At 46.2% G+C, this 20,886-nt stretch overlaps 1 protein-coding gene across 3 annotated transcripts in view; it reads left to right on the plus strand.

The window, feature by feature from the left end:
* Positions 1-20,886, plus strand: part of VIL1 (villin 1) — a 426,415-nt gene that overhangs the window by 395,281 nt on the left and 10,248 nt on the right. For 2 of the 3 annotated variants that reach the window (XM_069616842.1, XM_069616841.1), the window contains exon 20: positions 11,296-11,436. The exons of the other annotated variant lie outside the window; for it this stretch is intronic. In XM_069616842.1, the coding sequence (XP_069472943.1) occupies positions 11,296-11,436 (141 nt within the window). The remainder of the gene's footprint in view (positions 1-11,295; positions 11,437-20,886) is intronic. 3 annotated transcript variants of the gene reach the window in all.

Consider the following 20,886-nt stretch of genomic DNA (forward strand, 5'->3'; position numbering starts at 1 on the left):
CCCCAGATGGTGCTCTGCTATCACCCCACACAGATACCAGCGCTCCTTCATGTACTTGTCCACATGCCCATCAAATTCATCTTCGTTCTCAGGAAGGAAAGATGTAGGCCATCCTAGTAGAAATAGGTCAGCCTGTCAAACTTAAGGACCTCATGTCATACCACACCCACACCCAAAGTCCTGCAGGGACCTGCACTTCCCAATTAATCTCTTTCCTACCCCTGTCAATATGTGCCAATTCCTTCGCCCCCCCGTCCTAATTTATGAATCTGACCACAAATGTCAGATAGTCCCCAACTCCTTCATCATGTTAATCATTTCCAGACCTGTTGATTGCCCTAGATCATGTTCTCCCGGGTGGATAGTTATCATATCCACCCATTCATCTTCCCCGCAGGGCAAATAGCACTGGCAAAAACTAGCCCCATCTCACAAGCATGGACCATGCCAGCTCCAGTGACTGCAGTACATCCTATCACTTCAGACTCCAACTGACATCTCCTTCACAGTTCTTGCTGTAAACATTCCTCACCTCTGAGAGATAACATTCTAAAAGGGAACACTATTAACATGATCCTGTTAAGCAGGATACTTATATAACACATCTCCTTCCCCCTCCGATTACCAATAATGAATCTTTTTAGAACAAAAACACACCAGGGTTATGGGGAGTGGGTTGCAAAACAGAAAAACAATTATTAAGATCATAAATATATATATATATATATATAATATATACACTACAACTGGTTCAAATTGAATGGAGACAAGACTGAGGTTCTGGTGGTGGGGTGTCCTCCTGATCCGTCACTCTGGGTGTCTTCTTTCTGGCCTTCATCTTTGGGCAACCTTCCCATTGCCACAGGGAAGATAAAGAATCTAGGTGTCACACTATCGGCTTCTCTTTCTATGGAGAGTCAGGTCGCTACTGTCTGTCAAACTGGCCACCTGCAGCTGAAAGTTCTTAACAAAAGTGCTGCCTTTAATCTCTGAGCATCTTTGTCCCACGGTGGTAGCCGCTCTAATTATATCACGGTTGGACTATTGTAATTCTCTATATTTAGCCCAACCGAGGGGCCTTATGTAGAGACTACAGCGCCTGCTAAATCTGGCCGCAAGAGTAGCTACTGCCTCCCCCTATGAAGCACATATTTCTCCTGTTCTGCGTTCCCTCCATTGGCTTCCAGTGCGTCAGCGTATCAGATTCAAGGCTCTGTGCATTATTCACCATTTGAGAGCAGAGTTTCTGCGAGCCAAGTTTGTGCGCTATCGCCCTGGCCGCCAGCTTTGCTCTGCCACTGCTGACCTGCTCGTGGTGCCGCCTTATCAACGTCCAAGGATACGAGGTCGCTCTTTTTCCGTGGCTGCTGCTATTACATGGAACGAGCTGCCACCTCCTATAAAGAAACTATCCGACCATCTAGCTTTTAGGAAAGCGATAAAGACTCTTCTTTTCTAATTTGTACCTGCTGTCTTTATCCTTTTGACATGGACAGTTTGCCTTCTCTCCAGCGCCAAGATGTCCCTGGGCGACCGTTTGCGCTTAAGAAATTCTATTAACATAACATAACATACACTACACCAAACTGAGTCTTTATGTAAAAACACATACATGATATACATTGTCATTCATTATTTCATGTTTACCACTCTCTCATTGTACCATACCTCACCTCCTACCACTCTCACAGTATTTCCATAATCTTCCGCAACTATTTTCTCACCCGGGAATTTTGACTCGCATTTCCTCCCTTTCTTTGGCAACTTTGGGCCTCATTATATGGTAAACCCTTACCGCCTTACTACGAGGTCCCTTTGCGGGTTGGGGAATTTAACGCCTGCTTTTTGCAGGCGTTAAAATCCAATCCACAAAGGGACCAGGGAGCTAATTACGGTACAGCAATTTGCGGTACCATAATTAGCGCCGTCCCCATTCCCATAGAGCCCTATGGGGAAAAAATGGGAATGGGGAAGGGCAATGGGGGAAGGGGGAATTACCGCCCCACCAACCTTGGAATAGGGCGGTAATTCCCCTTTCCACAAAGGCGGTGCCGGTATTTTACCGGCATGGACCAAGGTGCTAATAGCACCTTGGTCCACCGCCGTCCGTTTAATGAGGCCCTTTATCTTTATTCTATCCCCTACGTACAATATTTCACTCTTGCACCCAAACGTGCAATCATGTCTCAATTTGGAACTCTCTCCACTCTTACTGATCCTATCCCTGATCTTCTCCACATCTGCCATCAACATCTTAGATAAACTTAACCACACCGGTGTCAGCATGAAAAAGCTGATGCACCTGTTGTGCGTGAGGAGTAATTCTGTACTGAAACACTCTCTGCATAAACCTCTGTGGCCACTTCTCTTTCACCCTTACTGACACTCGTATGCCATCCATCACCGTCCCATTGAACCTCTCGACACCCCCATTGCTCTGGGGGAGATACAGATCAATCCTCTTATGTATAATTCCTACATCTCTCAAGCAACTTTGAAATTCTCTTGAAACAAAATGAGGACCATTATCACTCAGTATTTTCGAAGGAACCCCTTCCCTCCAGAATACATTTTCCAAAAATGTAATTATGCTCTTTGATGTGGCATCTCTCATAATACCCATCACAGGCCATTTAGACAACACATCCATCACTACAATAATAAACATGTCTCTTCTTTCAACTATCTTCAATAGTCCTAACAAATCAACAGCAATGGTCTCCCGCGGAACTCTAAGTGTCTGTGGAATAACCATTGGAGGGTCTAGTCTCCAAAATCTTATCGCTATCCCTACATTCTCCACATTCCTTGATTTGAGCCTCCATGAACTCATCCATTACTGCGCACCAACATTCTGTTCTTATTAGTACTTAGTCCTGGAAATCCCCATGTGTTCTCCATGTCCCTGTTTTACAACTACATCCCTCATCCTATCAGGCACTAATAACCTTTGTTCCCTGCACACACGTTCTCCTTGAACACTCACCTCATCCTTCAAACTCTCTTATATTTCTTAATCTCACTATCTCCTTTAACATCATCTCCATTGTCAATCGACCAGCTTTTTACCTTCCTATTCACCCTCTGGTAAACTTCATCTTCCACACATGACTTGATCCAATCCTCCTCTTTGAGACACTCCTCAATTGCAAATATGTCTCTAATGTTATCTTCTGACCCTATCCCTTTAGCATCACCATCATCTCTGACTGGATTTCTGGACAAATCATCCGCCACTGCATTTTCTGTACCTAAAACATGTTCAACCATGAAGTCCAGACCTTGTAATGTTGTCACCCACTTGGCAATCCTCCTTGATAGACCATCCTATCCTCTCTTGTTGAAAATTGTCATCAATGGCTTATGAACCGTTCAAACAACAAAAGGTCTACTGTACAAAATAAACCTTCAATTTCACTATTCCCCATACTACAGCCAATGCCTCCTGTTCTATGACCGAGTATTGTGATACCACTTCTTTGAGCACCCTGGATGCAAACTCTATCCAGGAGTCCTTGTACCATCTTCTTGCATCAAAACCGCTCCAAATCCAAATTCACATACATCTGTGCCCTTTTAAAATGGGGGCCTGACTTATATCCTCTTTCACTCCTCTAAATTCAGAATCACACTCCTTCGGCCACACAAACTTCATTCCTTTCCTGGTCAATTGCCTCAAGATGCTCGTTTTACTTTACACACCTTTGAAAAATATAGCATAGTACTCTATCAACCCAAGCAAGGAAGCCACTTCCATCTTGTTTCTGGGAGTATTCATCTCAGCTATGGCCTTGACGGCACCGATTTTTGGTTCTACCTCTTCACCAGACCATTTGTATCCCAAATAATTAACTTCTAACTTCCTAAACTTGACCTTTTCCACTGACAAAATGAGTTGGGCATTTCCCAATTATTTCAACACTTCCCTCAGATGATTATCATGTCCTAGCTCATCAAATCCCCAAATCTAAAAAATATCATCCTGATAATATATGACAGCCTTAGTCCCTCCAAGAATACTGTGCATGACCTTCTCAAACACGCTTGCCGCTGATATCAAACCAAGTGGCATCCCCACACACTTGAACATCCCAATATATGTTATGAATGTTGTTACATCAGAGGACTCTGGGTGTAATGTGATGCGATGATAGGCCAACCTAAGATCAAGAAGAGAAAACAACGTAACCCCTGATAGATCGGTGATACGTTCATCAATCTTTGGGAGAGTATTCTTCAATGATCATAAAAAGGTATGCATGTTTTGTCTGGGTTGTGTTGAGTGGGATGTGAATGTGGTTGTGTGGGTTGGTGTCTTGTGAGTTTTGGGCGCATGTTTGCCATTTGTGAGTGTATGTATAAGAGTTTTTACTTGGAGTGGTGCATTGTGGGATGGTGCACACAGTGATAGCTTACTTGGCTTGTTTGGGTTTGAGGGAGCAGGGCTTCTGACACTAAAAGGGACAAAGAGGAATCTCCCTTGACTGGTACACCCTTTGCGCAGGAAGCCCAGATAAGAACGAGCTGGGTGGAGAGCTTAAGGAAAAAGTGGGGTTGTCACATGACCAGTGTGGATTTGGCACAGGAGGGCTATATCAGAAGACATTCTTTTGTGAAGGACTCACTTTGTGCCAGAAGAAGCATGAAATCAGTCGTGTGTTGGTCTTGCAGGGCAGTGACAGAAGGTATCCATTGAAAAAAATCAGAAAAAAAGAATTGAGTAGGAGTAAATGCCAAATTGGGCACTGAAAAAAAAAAAACAAGAATTTCGAGTAAGGGGAGCGGGAGTTGCGCGGATGTCCCCCGCTCTCCTTAGTCGACAATAATGGAAATCGGGGGTGGCGGAAGTGTCCCCTGCTTCCTTAAAAAGGAATGCAGGGGAAAAATAAAGTTTGGAGAAAATAAACAGCACCCTTTGGCGGAAGTTCCGCCTCTCAATGGGGAGGTGGAAATAACGTTGCAGGGATAGAGCCGTCCAGAGGAGAAGCAGGCAAGTCGGCCGCAGAGGTAAGTATGGATGGTAGGGGGTGGAGGATGGGGGGGATAGCCGGTGGGGGTTGATGTGCGTGAATATTTCGTAACGGTCATTTCGAATTAGTCATTTTCGAATTCGTCATTTTCATGTATAAACTAATCACGTACATCCGTGACAGAAGGGCTGCTTTCAGGTTTCTCACCATCAAACAAACAAACAAACAAACAGGTGCAGACAAGGTGGAGTTTAGCAAAGGCTTCCCCGCTTGGGCACGCCTGTTTTTTCCACAGATAATGCCCCATTCCAACAAAGGATGGTTGTCCTATAAAGACTAGTAAACGAGTTGTGGATAAACGGCTGTAGAGTGCCCAGGCTTCAGCAGCAGAGCAGCAGCACTGCTCCTCCACAATGTAAGCAATCCCTTGCTTCTCAGACACCATTCCCGTCATCAGTTTTAGAAACCAGGCATAAATACTGATTCGAAAAATGGGCATGATAAAATGGCATGTGAGCCAAGCTCTCCATCAGAGTTCCTGCATGGCATCTTATTTATGATGCCATCTAAGGAATTAGCGAGTGCCACCAGTGCTTTGGAGACACAGATAAACAGTTCAACACAGGAAGGTCTCATTATCTCAGAAGATGATTAGTTTCACCGGTTAGGTGAGAGTGAGAAACTAGACCTATTAAAAAAAGAAAAGAAGAAAAAAGGCTATTTAAGCAAGAGCAATGGGTCCCTCTTGTTAAACTGATGCTTCGGGAGATGCACAGTAAATTCAGAGTTTTGCAAGTGCTTTGGTTTCTGTTTGATAATGTTAGGGAATCATAAGTTCTTTCACATGCCATCATGATGATGCCAGTGTACTTGGGAACCATACACTGTAGAGGACCGTACACTATAGAGGACAAACAGCTGCAGAAATCACATCATGAATAGCCTGGTGCTGGACCTTTTTCATACTATGAATAACTCTGTCCAATCTCTGTGGGCATCTGAATAGAGAAAGCCTTTGCAGCCATATAAGCTTCTGGAAGCAATGGGGAGCCCCAACAAGAATAATATCCACTTGAAATAAGCAATCCAGCCTCAAACATTGATGAGACACTCTGTGAACTGCACACAACCTTGATTATTCTGGGGACAACCAGAGTGCTGTCCCCGGGAATAAGAAGATGAACACATCTCAAATTGGCAAGTAGCAACTCTGATACAGCAAAGGGAAAACATGAAAGCTTGCTTTAGAATGAATAATCTCTGATTCATTGGGTTACCTGAAGGACCTGAGGATGGATGGGAATTAAATGATTCTTAATCAATCTTTCACAAAAAAACATCCTAACAGAGATTGAATCCATTGACTTGAGTAAAGAAGCCCAGATGAATCGTAGTTTTCAGAGTACCATAGTCAGCTACAAAATCTCCCTGTAGTGAAAGTGCTTAGCCCCACAAAATATCAATTGACATCCCTTAGTACCTGGAAACCCACATTTTGTTTTGTGCAATTCAGTTTGTATTGTATTGCTTTTTATTAATTAATTAAACATCTGTAACAGAAATGTGCATGCATCATTTTTATGTGGAAAGCAGCATGGATGTAGAAGGCAGGAGCATAGACCAGAGGATTTGGGTGAGGGTGACAAGTGGGACACACAGATGACAACAGTGGTAGGAGTCTCAGTCAGAGGATCATTTGTGTCTGTGAATGTTTAGAACGTGGCAATACCTCATGGCAGCCTCACCAGGCTGAGGTACTTGGGAGAGAGTGGAGGTGGTGGCTGAGAGTATCCTTCAAGTTTGCATGATATATGCCTTGATATTCCCCTTGAAGCCTGGGAGGGTGATCAATTCTATGATACTGAGAGGGAAGGTGTTTGAGTAGTAGGGGCCAAGGGAGCACAATTCCAGATATTTGGAGGTTCACAAAGAGGTTTAAAGAGCGAGGGGGAAAGATAGGGAGGGCGTCTGGAAATCTCTTCTCCTGTGTAGAGAAAGCAAGTCCAGTCAATGAATTAAAATAATTACAATCAGACACAACTACAGAGATCTGCTCCACCCAACCTGGTATCCATACGAGAAGGTGGTCATTGGTGGTAAAAGGGAGCACTTTCTGGAGGAACTGTGCAGACTGGAGGGCGAGTGGGGGAGCGGGCCTGAGATTGAAATAGTCCAATCTTCTAAGACCTAACTGGTTTTTGATGGTTTAGAGTCTGACAACAAAAGGGTGCGATTGTAGTGGCTTGTATGTGTGTTCAGGAGTTGGCATTATGCACAATTATTTTCCAGAAGTGATAAGACTTGAGAATCTTGTGGTCAAAAAGGCCCCCACGGTTACAGGCCCTGTCCCTCTGTACCTCTCTGGCCTCCCATTTCCTTTCCAAAAATACAGGGCATTCTGTCCTCACTCTCCTCTACCCCCTTCCTCCTCCCTCCTGAACTATCTTGCCCTCCTTAACTCCACTCCCCCTTTCCCTACCTCTCTCCTCTTTCTCTCCCACAGCACCGGATGAGGTCTCTAGACAAGTCCTTTCTATGAATGTTTCCTCCAAACAGGTGCTCCCCGGCTCCTCTAGAACTACCAAGGACAATATTGCCTCCCTTGTGCCTTCCCTGGCAGATTTCTGTAACCACTCTTTTGCCACGGGTTCCGCCCCTCAAGCACTCACTTGTGCATCCCCTCCTTAAAAAGCCCTCCTCTGACCCTTCCTCTCCTGCTAACTATTGTCCTATCTCCATTAACCCCTTCCTGGGCAAACTCCTCGAGAAGCTTGCCATCTCCCAACTGACAACACTCGGCCAGCTGCCTTCCTGCACATCAGTCTGGCTTCAGAGTTGCCAGAGGCACGGAAACTGCTCTACTGAACACCTGTGACAAGCTTCTTTCTAATCTTGACTGTAATTCTCCTTCCAATCTTATCCTCCTTGATCTTTCCTCCGCCTTTGGCACGGTCAATTACGCCACCCTGATAAATCGGCTCTGTGACACCCTTGGCATCACGGGTCTGGCTCTGGTCTAGTTGACCTCCTTCGTCTCCAACAGACCCTCCCAGGTTCAATTAGGCCCTTTTCTCTTCCCTATCACAATCTCCTCCTGCAACATCCCTCAAGGCTCTATCCTCTTGCCGTGGCTTTTCAATATCTACCTTGCCTCCTTGGCCCATCTGATATCTTCTCTCTTCCCTCACCTCCAGTGTTATACAGACGACACTCAGCTCTCCTTCAAGTTTTCCTCCTTTTCCTTCTCCCCCTCCTCCTCCCCCTCCCCCTCCTCCTCCTCCTTCTCTTCCTCCTCTTCCTCCTCTTCCTCCTGTTCCTCCTCGCTACAACCATTGCTCTCTCCCTAAATAATTCCCTACTAGAGCCCTTTGGTTTGCTAGCTCCAACTCTCTGTGAGTCCGTCGCTTCTCCAAACAGAGGTTGGGGGGCAGATGTCTCTCCTGCAGGAGGCTCCCTCTGGAATGGTCTCTGTGCCCCTCTCAGGCTTGAGCCGGGCCTCCTTAAGTTCCGTAAGCTCCTCAAGACCTTACTTTTCTCCTCCTCCTTCTCTCTCCCCCTTTTCTGTTAACCCCTCCTCCTTTACGACTGGCCTCCTGGTTCCCTCAGAGTTTTACCGGGTTCCAGACCCTCTTCTGCCCAGCCCCCCACCTCCATTTGCTTACCTGCGTTCCATTGTACTTGCCGTCCAACCTCCCCCTTACACCTGCCTTCCCCTTTCCTGTGCTTACCGGCTTTTCGATGGCACTTGTCCTTTGGACAACCCGTAACAACTGCACTTCACCCCCTCACCATTCCCTCCCTCCTCCCTCCCTCCTTAGCACTTCATTGGTCTCTGACATGCACTTCCCCTCACTCCCCCTTTGTCCCTCGCACTTCTTGTTCGGCACTTGCACAATCAGAAGGTCGCAAAACCTAGTAGGACCGTTATTGAACCTTTCTCCCTTGACCCCCTGACCCTTTTTTGTCATGTGGCCCCTTGAAACTCCACTTGTTGTATAGGCGCCTTACAAATATCCAATAAATAAGTGGGAAAGGAGAACATGGATGAATAGTCCTCAGTGGGGCGGATGTGGAAAGATGATTGCACCCCTAAATGGGTTCATCATGGGGCAATGAAGTGGGTGGCAAAAAGGTAGCCTGTTATTCGGGATTAGAATGCATAGGAGAAGCAAAGGAGAAATGTTGTCTTCCACAAGGACATATTAGGCAGATCCAAATGAGGAAATCATACCAGCCAAGCAGGTGATTTAGGGAAAGAAAAGGAGAACCTTAAGAACAGGATATTGTGTCTTTTTGCCGACACCCGTTTTTCTGACGGGTGTTTTGCCGCTGGATTTTTGCTGAAAATTCCCATCTGAATTTTTTGGGGGCGGTGGGAAAGGGAATGTAAATACAAAATAATTAAATTAGAGGGGGTGTGGGAAGGACCCCAAAAAAATTTAAACAAAATTCTGTGGAAGTTTTTCATCAAAAAAGGGGGTCTGCGAAATGACAGACCAAGAACAGATGCCTGTTGGAGTCTACCAACTGGAACGATGGGTAGATTAGAGATGTTATGTTAATGTTAATGTTAAGGGATATTTGTACCGCACACTATCACCACCGGAGTGGTCACCTGGCGCTCTGGCGGCTCTGGAAGGAGAGGGGGTGGGGGTGAGTTAGTGGGAATAAGCTGGAAAAGTGCAAGATAGCAGTGATGTGCTGTTGGCAGCCTCAGCCCATTGGGTCTGTTGGCTGGGCTTGGGGTGTTTTACGGTCGGTAGTCGTCGTGTGCTGTTGTGCGAGTCTATGTGTGGTTTGTTTTGTTGTTGCAGTGTAGTGAGGTTTCTGCAGATTGCTGCGTTTTAGGCTTGTGGTTGTGTTTGGTTAGAGTTTGTGAGGTGTGTGCATAGGGATGAAATTGTTAGTGGATTGGTTAGTTGGCCTTGCTGTCCTTGCAATTATGTCTAGGTGTGATGCCCACTATCATTCAATATTCCAGCGGGGTGTGACGCTTGCTAATTTCAATATTCTGTATAGATGTGAGCCAGGCTAGTGATCACGATTCCATTCAAGTGTTGCACTTGTCATCCTTCACAGTTTCATTTAAGTGTGGCGCATGCTAACATTCACATTTCTCTCTAGGTGCGATGCAGGCTAAAGTTAAGAAGTCCATCTAAGTGTGGCACATGCTAACATTCATAGTCCTGTCTAGAAAGTGTGGCACATGCTAACATTCACATTTCTATCTAGGTGCGATGCAGGCTAAGATTAAGAATTCCATGTAAGTGTGGCACATGCTAACATTCATAGTCCTGTCTAGATGTGACGCAGGTTAAGATTAAGAATTCCATCTAAGTGTGGTACATGCTAACATTCATAGTCCTGAGATGGCAAAGAGCTATGACACAGAGTATGATAGTTTGGGTTGGTAGAAACAGAATCATATGACATGAGAGATAAGGGTGAGTGGACTGTTTACAGTAGACCAGGCAGTACCTGGAAGTATTAAGGGCTAGACAGTGGGTTTGGTGAGGACGGTAGGGCCACAGCAGCTCCATGGAAAAGGGGTCAGATGGTGAGGTGGGAGGGGTGGAGAGGAGTGGAGAGAGCACGAGGAGGGGCTATAGAGCACAGTTTGCCACAGCCTGGATCTTTCAAAGGGTTGGCAGAGAGTGAATGGCATCATCATTTAGTGCAAACTGGAGAGCTGATCACTTGGGCAGACTGTGTGACGGAGCAGTTTGGAAGATAATAAATGATTGAGTAGTTTGGGGAATACTTGATGGCTCAGTGGTTGAACAGACTGTCTTGTCCAGCGGTTTAACACTGGGTGGCTGTCTTAGCAGCTTTCCACAGACTGCTGAACTGGAATGGTTTGGCACCTGAATAGGCCAATTTCACGCAGATGGGCTGGCTCAGCAGTTTGGCATACACTAGTTGGCCTAAGGTTTCTTCAAAAACTGGGAGGCTGAGCATTTGTCATAGATTAGATGGCTAAGAGGTTAGACACAGAGTCCATGGTTCAGAGCATGCGACACACTGGATGGCTCAGTGATTAAACCTGAACTGGTTAGCTCTGTGGTTTGGAACAGACCACAGGCAAGCGGGAACCTGCCATTTCCCTTTTAGGCATTAAATAGTCCCAGAAAAGATACCAGCTCAAAATCTGGCATAGCTCTACCGTACTACAGCAGTGATAAGCACCAACCAAACGCTTTGCAACTGCAAGAACATGTTTATGTAATCAAGGTCTAAGTGGTTCAGCGGTAAAGCTGGACGGCTCGGTCATTTGGCACAGATGGACAGGGTGGCTCAGCAGTATCTCGCTTTTTTTCTCCCTTAGGGCGTCGCCAGCGCGCAGTTAGAATCTTTCACGTCTGCAACTGTCATCTCGCGAGAGATACTTAAAACATACCCAGCAGAGGAACTTGTCAACAAGACGGTAGACGAGCTTCCCGAGGGCCTCGATGTGTCCAGGAAGGAGGTGAGAAGTCCATTCTCCTGCCCCTTGCACATGCCTGCTGGGTGGTTCTGATGGCTGCCGTAGCCGCCCACAATCAGAGAACCTTTTCTGCTGCTCTGTGGGATTCTTAGCCCACACCTGACCTCTCCTTTCAACTTTTCTGTGTCCTTCGCTTCAAGGTTTCTAGCGTGCGCAGCCTTTTTGGGCTCCTATGCAGGACTAAGGAATCCCAGAATAACTGAGCTGGAATGGTGGCAACGCATACTTGCCAACGTTCTGTGACCAAAAAGATTTCAAGTTTCAAAAACAATAATTCCCATAACGATGACATCACAGGAAAATACAAAACATACAAAGACAGCATGGAAAGATGTTGAAATGTTAAAAATGTATCATTCTGAATGTTAACCTAACACCAAATTGTTGCCAGATGCTGTGTGATGGTGTTACACTCTGCCACTTGATTTCACTGGTGATTCACCTAAGGATTTTCCCGGCAAGAGTGCAGGACAGAGTCACGTAGCTGTCAGGTCAGTGGATTGGTCTGAGTGCAATCAAAGTAATCACCTGTACTGAGGAGACCCACGGCCGGTCCACAGAGTCAGGGTTTGCTCCAAAAGTACTTTAAGACGAGAAAGCTGCACCCTTGAGATGGATGGGAGTGCGGATTTATTACTCCAACACCAATCAATAAGGACAACTCAATGGTTTGGCAAAGGGAGTCTGTTTAATGACAAGTATAAAAAACGGGGAGTCATGGCAATCAGCAGTGATGCGATAGTCCGTCTCGCTTCAACTTTGACACTACTTCATACAAAACACATGGTTTATACTGAAAATTCGTCATAAGTGACGTGTAACACTCAAAAGTTAATAAGCTTTTCTATTGGTTAGGAAAAGGTAACTTGAATATAGGTGCTATATCTCTATATGGTAACAGAGTGAGGGATTGGGTAAAACACTGTCAGGTGGGCGTCTAAGCCCTTCCTTCAAAATGACTACTGTGGACGTCATCAAAAGTACGACGTCCCATTGGGTCTACTAACTATAGGACCCTAGATTATTTGGTCCATTGTGATTGGGTTGGCAGTCACCAACCCCATGCATACATTTCCACTTTGCTTAGCAGCATGCAGAATAGACAGCCAGGTGCAGCGTGCCCCCTCAGCTACTCGGCCATCCTCCAATTAAGGTTACAATCAATCATCACTTCAGCAACAATGTGTCAATTATGTTACTGTGGTTGGCCTCGAAACTGCATCTTCTGCCTGAGAAAGTTCGACTATCTTCTCCTAGGCGGATGCCACGCATAGGTGTGAACTCGTGCTTCTCCTCGCTCGGATGGTCACGTGATGCAGACACCGTGAATTTGCCTAGTTTCTCTCGATTTGTGCATTTAATTTTTATTCGGCTTGCCGCCTGACTATGCTTCTTTATCTTAACCTTTCAGAGGCAGTATATTCTGTTCTTAAGTTTCAATCAGATGTAGCTACTGTTCGTTCCTTCTATTGGTATGACCTTTGCTCCTTTGGCATGAGTTGCATCTGCTAAGTTTCGATTCAGCCGTTTATCCTCGTTTTGCTAGAATATGAAGCTTGTCCTGCTTGGACTCTAGTAACCTAAGTTGATTCCGCTTTTCATGTAAAGTGGAATCGCACTTATAATACTGTGCTTCGTTTTGTGGTAGATTATGTACAATGGCGCTTGCCGCGCTATTCTTCTACTTAGCATAGCAAGCCGTACTGTTTTCTTAGCTTTCTTGCGGTTTCAAGCATATGTACAGGCGTAAACTGATCGACTAGTCATTTTGCTTACAGCTTAACTCTCTTACATTTAGATAGCTTTCTATCACTATAAGTTCACGATCTCTTTCCTCATGGCGTTTCGTCTCCTTGTGTCATTTTTGGTTTGTCATTTGTTCTATCTGTGAGTCCATCCGGGCTCTCATGAAGTCACTTAGGCAATCTTCATTTCGTCTCATTTGTTGGTAGGGTTTTCTCAATGGATACCTTACTGTCCATGGTTGGCTGGTTATTGGTACTTCAATAGGTGTTGCTCCCATGATGGGTACTGGGCAGAGCCCTAATGCGGCTCTCTGCTGATTTATTTGTTCATCATACGTCACATATTTTGGTGTGAATTTTCCTGGTACTTCAAAATGGGCGATGGGAGTGCAGGCTTTATTTGGGACCTCTTCTACACACATACTAGTCCATTGTATAGACAGACTAATTAATGTGTTACATGCTTTGTCCTGGAGCCTACCTTAGAGTCACATAAATTACTTGCCACTATAAAAAGAAGTAGGACCTGTCACTGAAATCTGTAGGCGGTAGGACTGCTTCAAAAGCAGTAGCCTACTGCCTAAAGCTGTAGGGTTGGCAGGTATGGCAATGCGCTCTCCAGTCATCTCCCATAAGACTTGCAAGCCTACTTGCTGCAGGTAGAGTCTTTCTACAACCTCTAGCTCTTCATAGTCTCCCTCGATGCTATGTTCCCTTATCTTTGGGGCTCACCTGGCCGGACTACTTTTGGGAAAGACCTCATGCCTGATCTACTAGAGTCAAGCTTGCTTCCCTACTGACAATCATTTCATCAATACATGCGTTGCTTACTAAAGATGTCCCTTGCTGGCACTGCTCATAACATGGGGATCCCCAAATCTTATCTATCCCGCTTAATAGAGAGTAAACAGTATGGGTTCTAAGAGTAACCATTCTGGCCAGTGTAGCATGCGCTGGAGCGCCCTCTTCCTGGCCCAAATTAGTGAATGCGTCTATAAACAGAATAGCATGTTGGGCAGTGAAGGCCGGTGCTCAAAGCAAGCCCTGCTCACATATCTATGTGGAAGCCATGCGCATTCTGATATGACATGATAGGTTATTTATAACGCGCTTAATACCCAGAGGTTTCTAAGCGTGGACCCGGGATCAAACCTGTGTTGTTCTGCATCATCTTGCTTCCAAGGTGAGCACGTTGCCCCTGAGCTATCCCCCAGAGACATATGATAGGTTATTTATAGGTCATTGACAAGAAAGCCTTTGTAAATAATATGGTAACTCCTCCATGTGGATTAGGGTTGACCAGAAGGATAAGAAGGATGCAGGCCTCGGCATATGCACTTCGGAAGATCCTAGTGCCTCTCCAAGATAGTATCAAACACACCTGCGCAATTCATCATAGCTCTGGGGTAATGTGGATGTCTTGCAAGCAAGACAACGCATAGCAACACAGATTTGAATCTCGGTCTCACACTTAGAAACAGGTCGTGGTATTAATTGTGTTATAAAAGAACAATTATAATTATATTCTACAGAGGCAGCTGTGTACCAATGTTTCTACAGTCTCGAGTACTCTCCATGCCATCCCTCCGGGTAGCAGGAGCCTTTCTTCCCCCACAAAGTAAGGGCAAATTCAGCCTGGAATCAGTGTCTCCAGCCTGTAGTTTCCAACAGCGTTGTGGGGTCGGCAGCCCATGCAACAATGTATATCTGTGATAAACTACAGGGCCTTTTTGGGAACCCCATACTCTATTTCTGGGTACCCCATGCCAAGTTACACATGTTTGGCAACAGCTATTTGCTGAGCACCATAATGTAAACTGGAACAGAGTCTTGACTTGGTGCGGTCAGTGCCACTCTCTAGAAGGAGGAAGCCTCTGGCACCAGAAACAGGAGTTGCCATACTTGCATGTCCTGATCCGCAACTCTGTAGCAATGATCATGCAGTATTTATTGAGCGCAAGCATAGCTGTGGGAAGCAACGGAGCGCTGTACAAGTCATAGGGGTAAGAACATGGTGAGGGAAGCAGAGAAATAAGGGAGTGGGGGGGTGGGGAGCGGGAAATTTGGTAGCAAGCAACCAGGGGTGGAAACATGGGGGAGTAGATCATGACATCAGGTTAGGTGGGGAGTGGAGGGTGTGTGGACCTAGGTGTTAGGGAGGAACAGTCCACTTCCATTGCATTGCAGCGTACACCCTCCCAGACCTTAACTCAGGTGTTTTCCAAAACCAGTTATCATCACTTCTGTCTGTCTTATCTGCGGTCGGTTTCAGTCTGTTTCTGTTCAAACAAATTGCACTTTCAGGGCCATCTCAGGCCGGACAAAGGGATAAATATGTGTATCTTCTTCATAGTGATGTCAGCATAGACCGTGCCCTTGGACGATAGTGAACAGAGGCCTGACATACACATAGAACAAGGGATGGGAGAAGCCCAATCCATGTGGGGACAGGGTTAGCCATAGGGGGCAAAGCAGCCATGCTGGGTCCTGTCCTGCAAGAAAGAAGGGACCCATTCATGAACAAGTTTGCGAAACCCTGTGAGATCCCCGAAGATGTGATCAATGGTGTCAAAGGCAGCTCACAGGTCAAACATGAGACTGAAATACAGCCCCTGTCCATGGCCATCAGCAAGTCAGCAGCAATGCAGCCACAGGCAGGCTCTATCCTATGACGGGCTATAAGGCCAGATTGCATGGCATTAAATATAGCTAACCTCTGCCAGGTATTATCCCAACAGAAGGAAGATCTCCAAAAGGGAAAGATTAGAGGTAGGGTGACAGCTGCCGTGAATGTCAACACCCAGGCAAGTCTTTATAAGGAGTGGACATATCAGGGCCTTTTCTTATAGGATCACTGGGACCACCCAGTCAAAAGTGTCACAGAACCATTGTTCCAAAGGTGTCACTAACAAGAGAAGATGGGCAGGCATCAATTCATACAAGCAATTAATTAGATTCGGGAACATACATCTGGCTTTAGGGTAAAGGTTTAGCCTCTGGATAAAGGATGTCCAAGGCTAGCATGGATACACTTGTCAAAGAAAACATTGAAATTGACTGCAGTGCTTTTCAGTAGGATATGCAATGACAACTCATGTGAATGTTTGAAGCAGGTTGTGGACCACCCTGAACCCTTTAGCGGTATCTTTTCTATGAGGCATCAATCCTTCAGTTGGAGAGAAATCTGATCACCCCGAGGATTGATTTTGTACACCCCTGTTGACAGATCCCCAAGGCTGTCGTTGGACCATCTGCTGGTTCTTAGACCAAGCACCTTTATTTCTATATCACATCCAAAAGAGTCTGAACTTGTTGAAATATTATGGGAAACCTATGAAGGGATTGCTCAATTATTTGCTCCCGTGTCTACACCCATCAGAATGAGGACCTCAGTTTAGAAGACTGACTAAGCTAGGAGACACACCTGATGGGAACGCCTCAAATCAGCATTGCTAACCTCGTGTCTGTCCCCAGGTCTGAAGAGCAGGAAGCAGGTGATTCGCATGGATTGCCAAAGGCTCTTTGAGCCCGGAATAATCATAAAAAGCTTGGCAACTCTTGGTTGAAGATTTTGCTTTAAAAAGGCAATTGGTAAGTCCTGAGGATGCTGCTCAACTTCATCCTACCTGGAGATAGTGTCACCAGTATGGGTTGTGGCCATCCCCAGTCAGTACTGTGAGGCAGGCCTATGGCTGCATGAAATCCCACTGTGCATACATGCATTGCACATCCTTACCCCATGGCCTTTCATTTTCCAACAGTCGTCTGGCTCCTTTACCGCTACGCATCTGACTTGTCTCAAGATCCTGCTTTGCTTTAACTATCTAATTATCTTTCTGTCCTTAGACAAGACTTGATTAAAACCTGGCATATATCATTTAATCATCAGCTGCATTGCGATTGATTGCGCTTATTCCTGCCTGGAACTTTATTCACCCACTTGCCTACTCAGTATGATTGGCATTGCCCTCAATTCTTTACCATTGTGGTCTCTGGCTTCTTAAGAAAGGGCTGTGGAGACTGAGTGTTCAGCTCTCTCGAGGCAGAGATGTGGAACATGGTGGCCCAAGCTGCGTAGACAACCCGTTCAATCTTCTGACCAGTGAACATCCAGGGATGGATGTGACTGCAGCTTTAGGCCTAATGTGGGAGCTGGGTATGGGGCTGTGTAAACAACCCTCAATCTTCTGAACAGTGACCATCCAGGAATGGACGTGACTGCAGCTTTAGGCCTAATGTGGGAGCTGGGTATGGGGCTGTGTAAACAACCTGTTCAATCTTCTGAACAGTGACCATCCAGGGATGGATGTGACTGCAGCTTTAGGCCTGATGTGGGTGCTGCGTATGGGGCTGCGTAAACAACCTGTTCAATTGTTAGGGAGAATTCTCTGTTAAGGCTAATTTCCCAAACCTAGTGAGTCCCCCAGCAGCTTTGCTGGATTTTTGGGGTTTATTTATTTCTCCTGCTAAGAGTGAGACTATTTTTCTCCCACTCTTAGACATGATTTGAGGTGTTCCTTTTACTTTGTATGTGTTTTATGGGCTATGGGGTCCTTTACCCCATAGGGCTTCATTTGTTTTTGGTATGTGGGTTCCACAGCACCCTCCGTGCAGTAACCCAGGGGTGTCGTAGCAACCCCCAAACATAGACTCCATACCCTGGGACTGACTACTGTTTCCCAGGGCATGTAAAGTCACCATTGTCTTTACTAGTCTTAAATTGTGAACAGAACCAGTACACACCATCATTTTGTGGACGTACTGGTTGGGGCAATTCGATTGCCCCGGGGTCTGTTGTTCGAGGGGGCACTGTCCAGTCCCCCCCGACCGAGTTTTGGCTGGTGGCAGTGGATACTACTTTTTATATTCGACCGCGAATATATTCCTATGGGATTTTCCCATTGTTCGAGGCTACCACTTTTTAAAATAGCCTCGAACATACTGCCGGTTTATTAAATTAATATAAATTCACTGGTTGGTATTTTTTGCCGAAACTCAGTTCCAAAATGGCGTTTGTGTTTGCTTCTGTGACTCCAACCCAAGTCGAGCCCTTTGTTCCACTTTTTGGCGGGCTTCTCCACAGAAGCCTCCAAAAGTGGTGCCACTCTGTCTGGGTACCACAGGGGGTGTGGGAGGGGGTTTAGGCACCCTGGACTGCGTTGCCTCGGCATCTCAAGTCACACTCTGGTGTGATTGGCCCAGTGGTGAGCCGCCCGGCTCACCACTTAGCATGTTTGAGTGACAGCTAGGACTGATGAATGGGGGTTTTCTGCATAAAAGCAGGGCTTTGGGGACTGGGACTTCAGACGTCACCACAGGACCAAAGAATCCGAAGAGGGAGAAGCTGAGCCGACCTGCAACGATGATACCACCAGTGGATCCCTGCTGAACCGTCTCACCACTTTTCCCGACGACAGAGGAGATCTTCAATCCGAAGAGTCTTCTTCCTTTGACTGGTGGGGATAACCAGTTTGCCCGCCTTTTCGCCTTCCCGGATCATCTCGTGGCCGCCTTACCTGTGCCAAGCACCCCGGCAACCGGGATACCACGTTTTCTCCACTACCGTGAATAAAAGGGTAGTATCTTTTAACCGGAGAACTCCGCGGCTGGTTTCTTCCCTGGCAATGCAACGACCTTCAGCCTTCCTCCACGTCGAGATCATCTCTTCCTCTGGACGACGCCGTAACTTGCACCCGCTGCCAGGAACAACTGCCCCCGCTGGAGGATCCTCTCCACTTTTAAGGTACTGTGTCTGCCTGGCCTCCCTCGCAACGGTCTGTGTGGGGTGACTCTTAAAGCCTCAATGTACCACTTGGGTTGGCCCTAGGCTGGCTAACTGAACTTTTCTGAAATGAACTAATTCCTTTTGAACTCCCTTCAAGACTTTTCAAGACTTTTAAACTTTGTGATCTCTGGCACAGTGGTGTCTACCCTCTCCAAGAGAGAGCCTGGCCTCTGAACGTTTTGCTCACTAGTTGACTTTCCTGCCTTGCTGGGTGCTTCTAAAGTATTGTGATGTGTGCTGTTCCTATTTCTGCCGCTTCCCTCCCTTTTTCTTAAACTTATTAGAGTGCCATCTTTAGTTAAGCGCTCACCTCTGTCTGGAAATAAGTGGTGTTAACTAAGACTTGTCTAATAAGGAACAAGGGATGTATATATATATATTAATAGTGACTGTGTTTTTGAACTTGCTGATAATAATAGTGCTGGAGTGTTTCAAAGTGTGTCTTTTAAATAAATAATTATATACTTGTTACCAAAGCTCTGGTCAGTGTTTGCTTGTGCTACTGTATTTTAGTACCTATCTTGTATACTCTATATACTGTCTAACTCTTCATGAGAGAAGTCTGGCTGCTCAGCCACAGCTACCAGGTAAATCTGGGTGGTACAGACTGCTACCAATTGGGTTTACTGCCAACACCTGTAGTCTTAAGCCTTTTGCAGTGGTCCCTAAGGGAACTGCACAGGTTTCTGCCTAACATCAATTTTCTGACCAGTGAACCTCCAGCGATGGATGGGACTGCAGCTTTAGGCCTAATGTGGGAGCTGGGTATGGGGCTGCGTAAACAACCTGTTCAATCTTCTGACCAGTGAACATCCAGGGATGGATGTGACTGCAGCTTTAGGCCTGATGTGGGAGCTGGGTATGGGGCTGTGTAAACAACCCTCAATCTTCTGACCAGTGAACATCCAGGGATGGATGTGACTGCAGCTTTAGGCCTGATGTGGGAGCTGGGTATGGGGCTGCGTAAACAACCCGTCAATCTTCTGACCAGTGAACATCCAGGGATGGATGTGACTGCAGCTTTAGGCCTGATGTGGGAGCTGGGTATGGGGCTGCGTAAACAACCCTCAATCTTCTGACCAGTGAACATCCAGGGATGGATGTGACTGCAGCTTTAGGTCTGATGTGGGAGCTGGTTATGGGGCTGCGTAAACAACCCTCAATCTTCTGACCAGTGAACATCCAGGGATGGATGTGACTGCAGCTTTAGGCCTGATGTGGGAGCTGGGTATGGGGCTGCGTAAACAACCCGTTCAAGTTTCTGACCAGTGAACATCCAGGGATGGATGTGACTGCAGATTTAGGCTTGATGTGGGAGCTGGGTATGGGGCTGGAGTCCGCGTGGAATGCTGGGTGACGTGTGGCAGAATGACGTAACTTGGGTTCCAGGGTGGGTGGTTGGGGTCAGTTTTAGATTGCACTGAAAGTGGAGGGTATGCTTACATTTTCTCCTGGCTCCCCTGTGTGAGGGGCCTCCTCCCCTAATAAACTCACCTGGTTGTACCTGAGCAAGCATGGCTTGAAGAATTGACAAAGGAATTCGGTACTCATGCAAATACTCAACATATTGAAAGAGAGTGACGTGGGCATTAAACACGAGAAGTGTACATTCAGAGTCACTGACGTGATGCATCTAGGCCATGAGGTTAATGCCTCTGGGGTATGGCCCAATTTAGGCTTAGCTAACACGGTTCAGATAGCACCGGTGCTGATATGCAAGGAGGAACTGCAAGCCTTCTTTGGCATTACTCTCAAGTTTTCACACGTTTTGCGACAAAAGAGAAGCTTGCGAACAGATCTGCTCAAGAAGCGTGAGAGGGTTGTATGGTCAGACATGTGTGAGGAGGCATTTTTGAGTATTAAGGCGAGCATTGCACAATGCCCCACTTTGGCCTCTTCAGT

This window comes from Ambystoma mexicanum, chromosome 9, assembly GCF_040938575.1.
Source record: "Ambystoma mexicanum isolate Mex_15411 chromosome 9, UKY_AmexF1_1, whole genome shotgun sequence".
Taxonomy (NCBI): Eukaryota; Metazoa; Chordata; class Amphibia; order Caudata; family Ambystomatidae; genus Ambystoma; species Ambystoma mexicanum.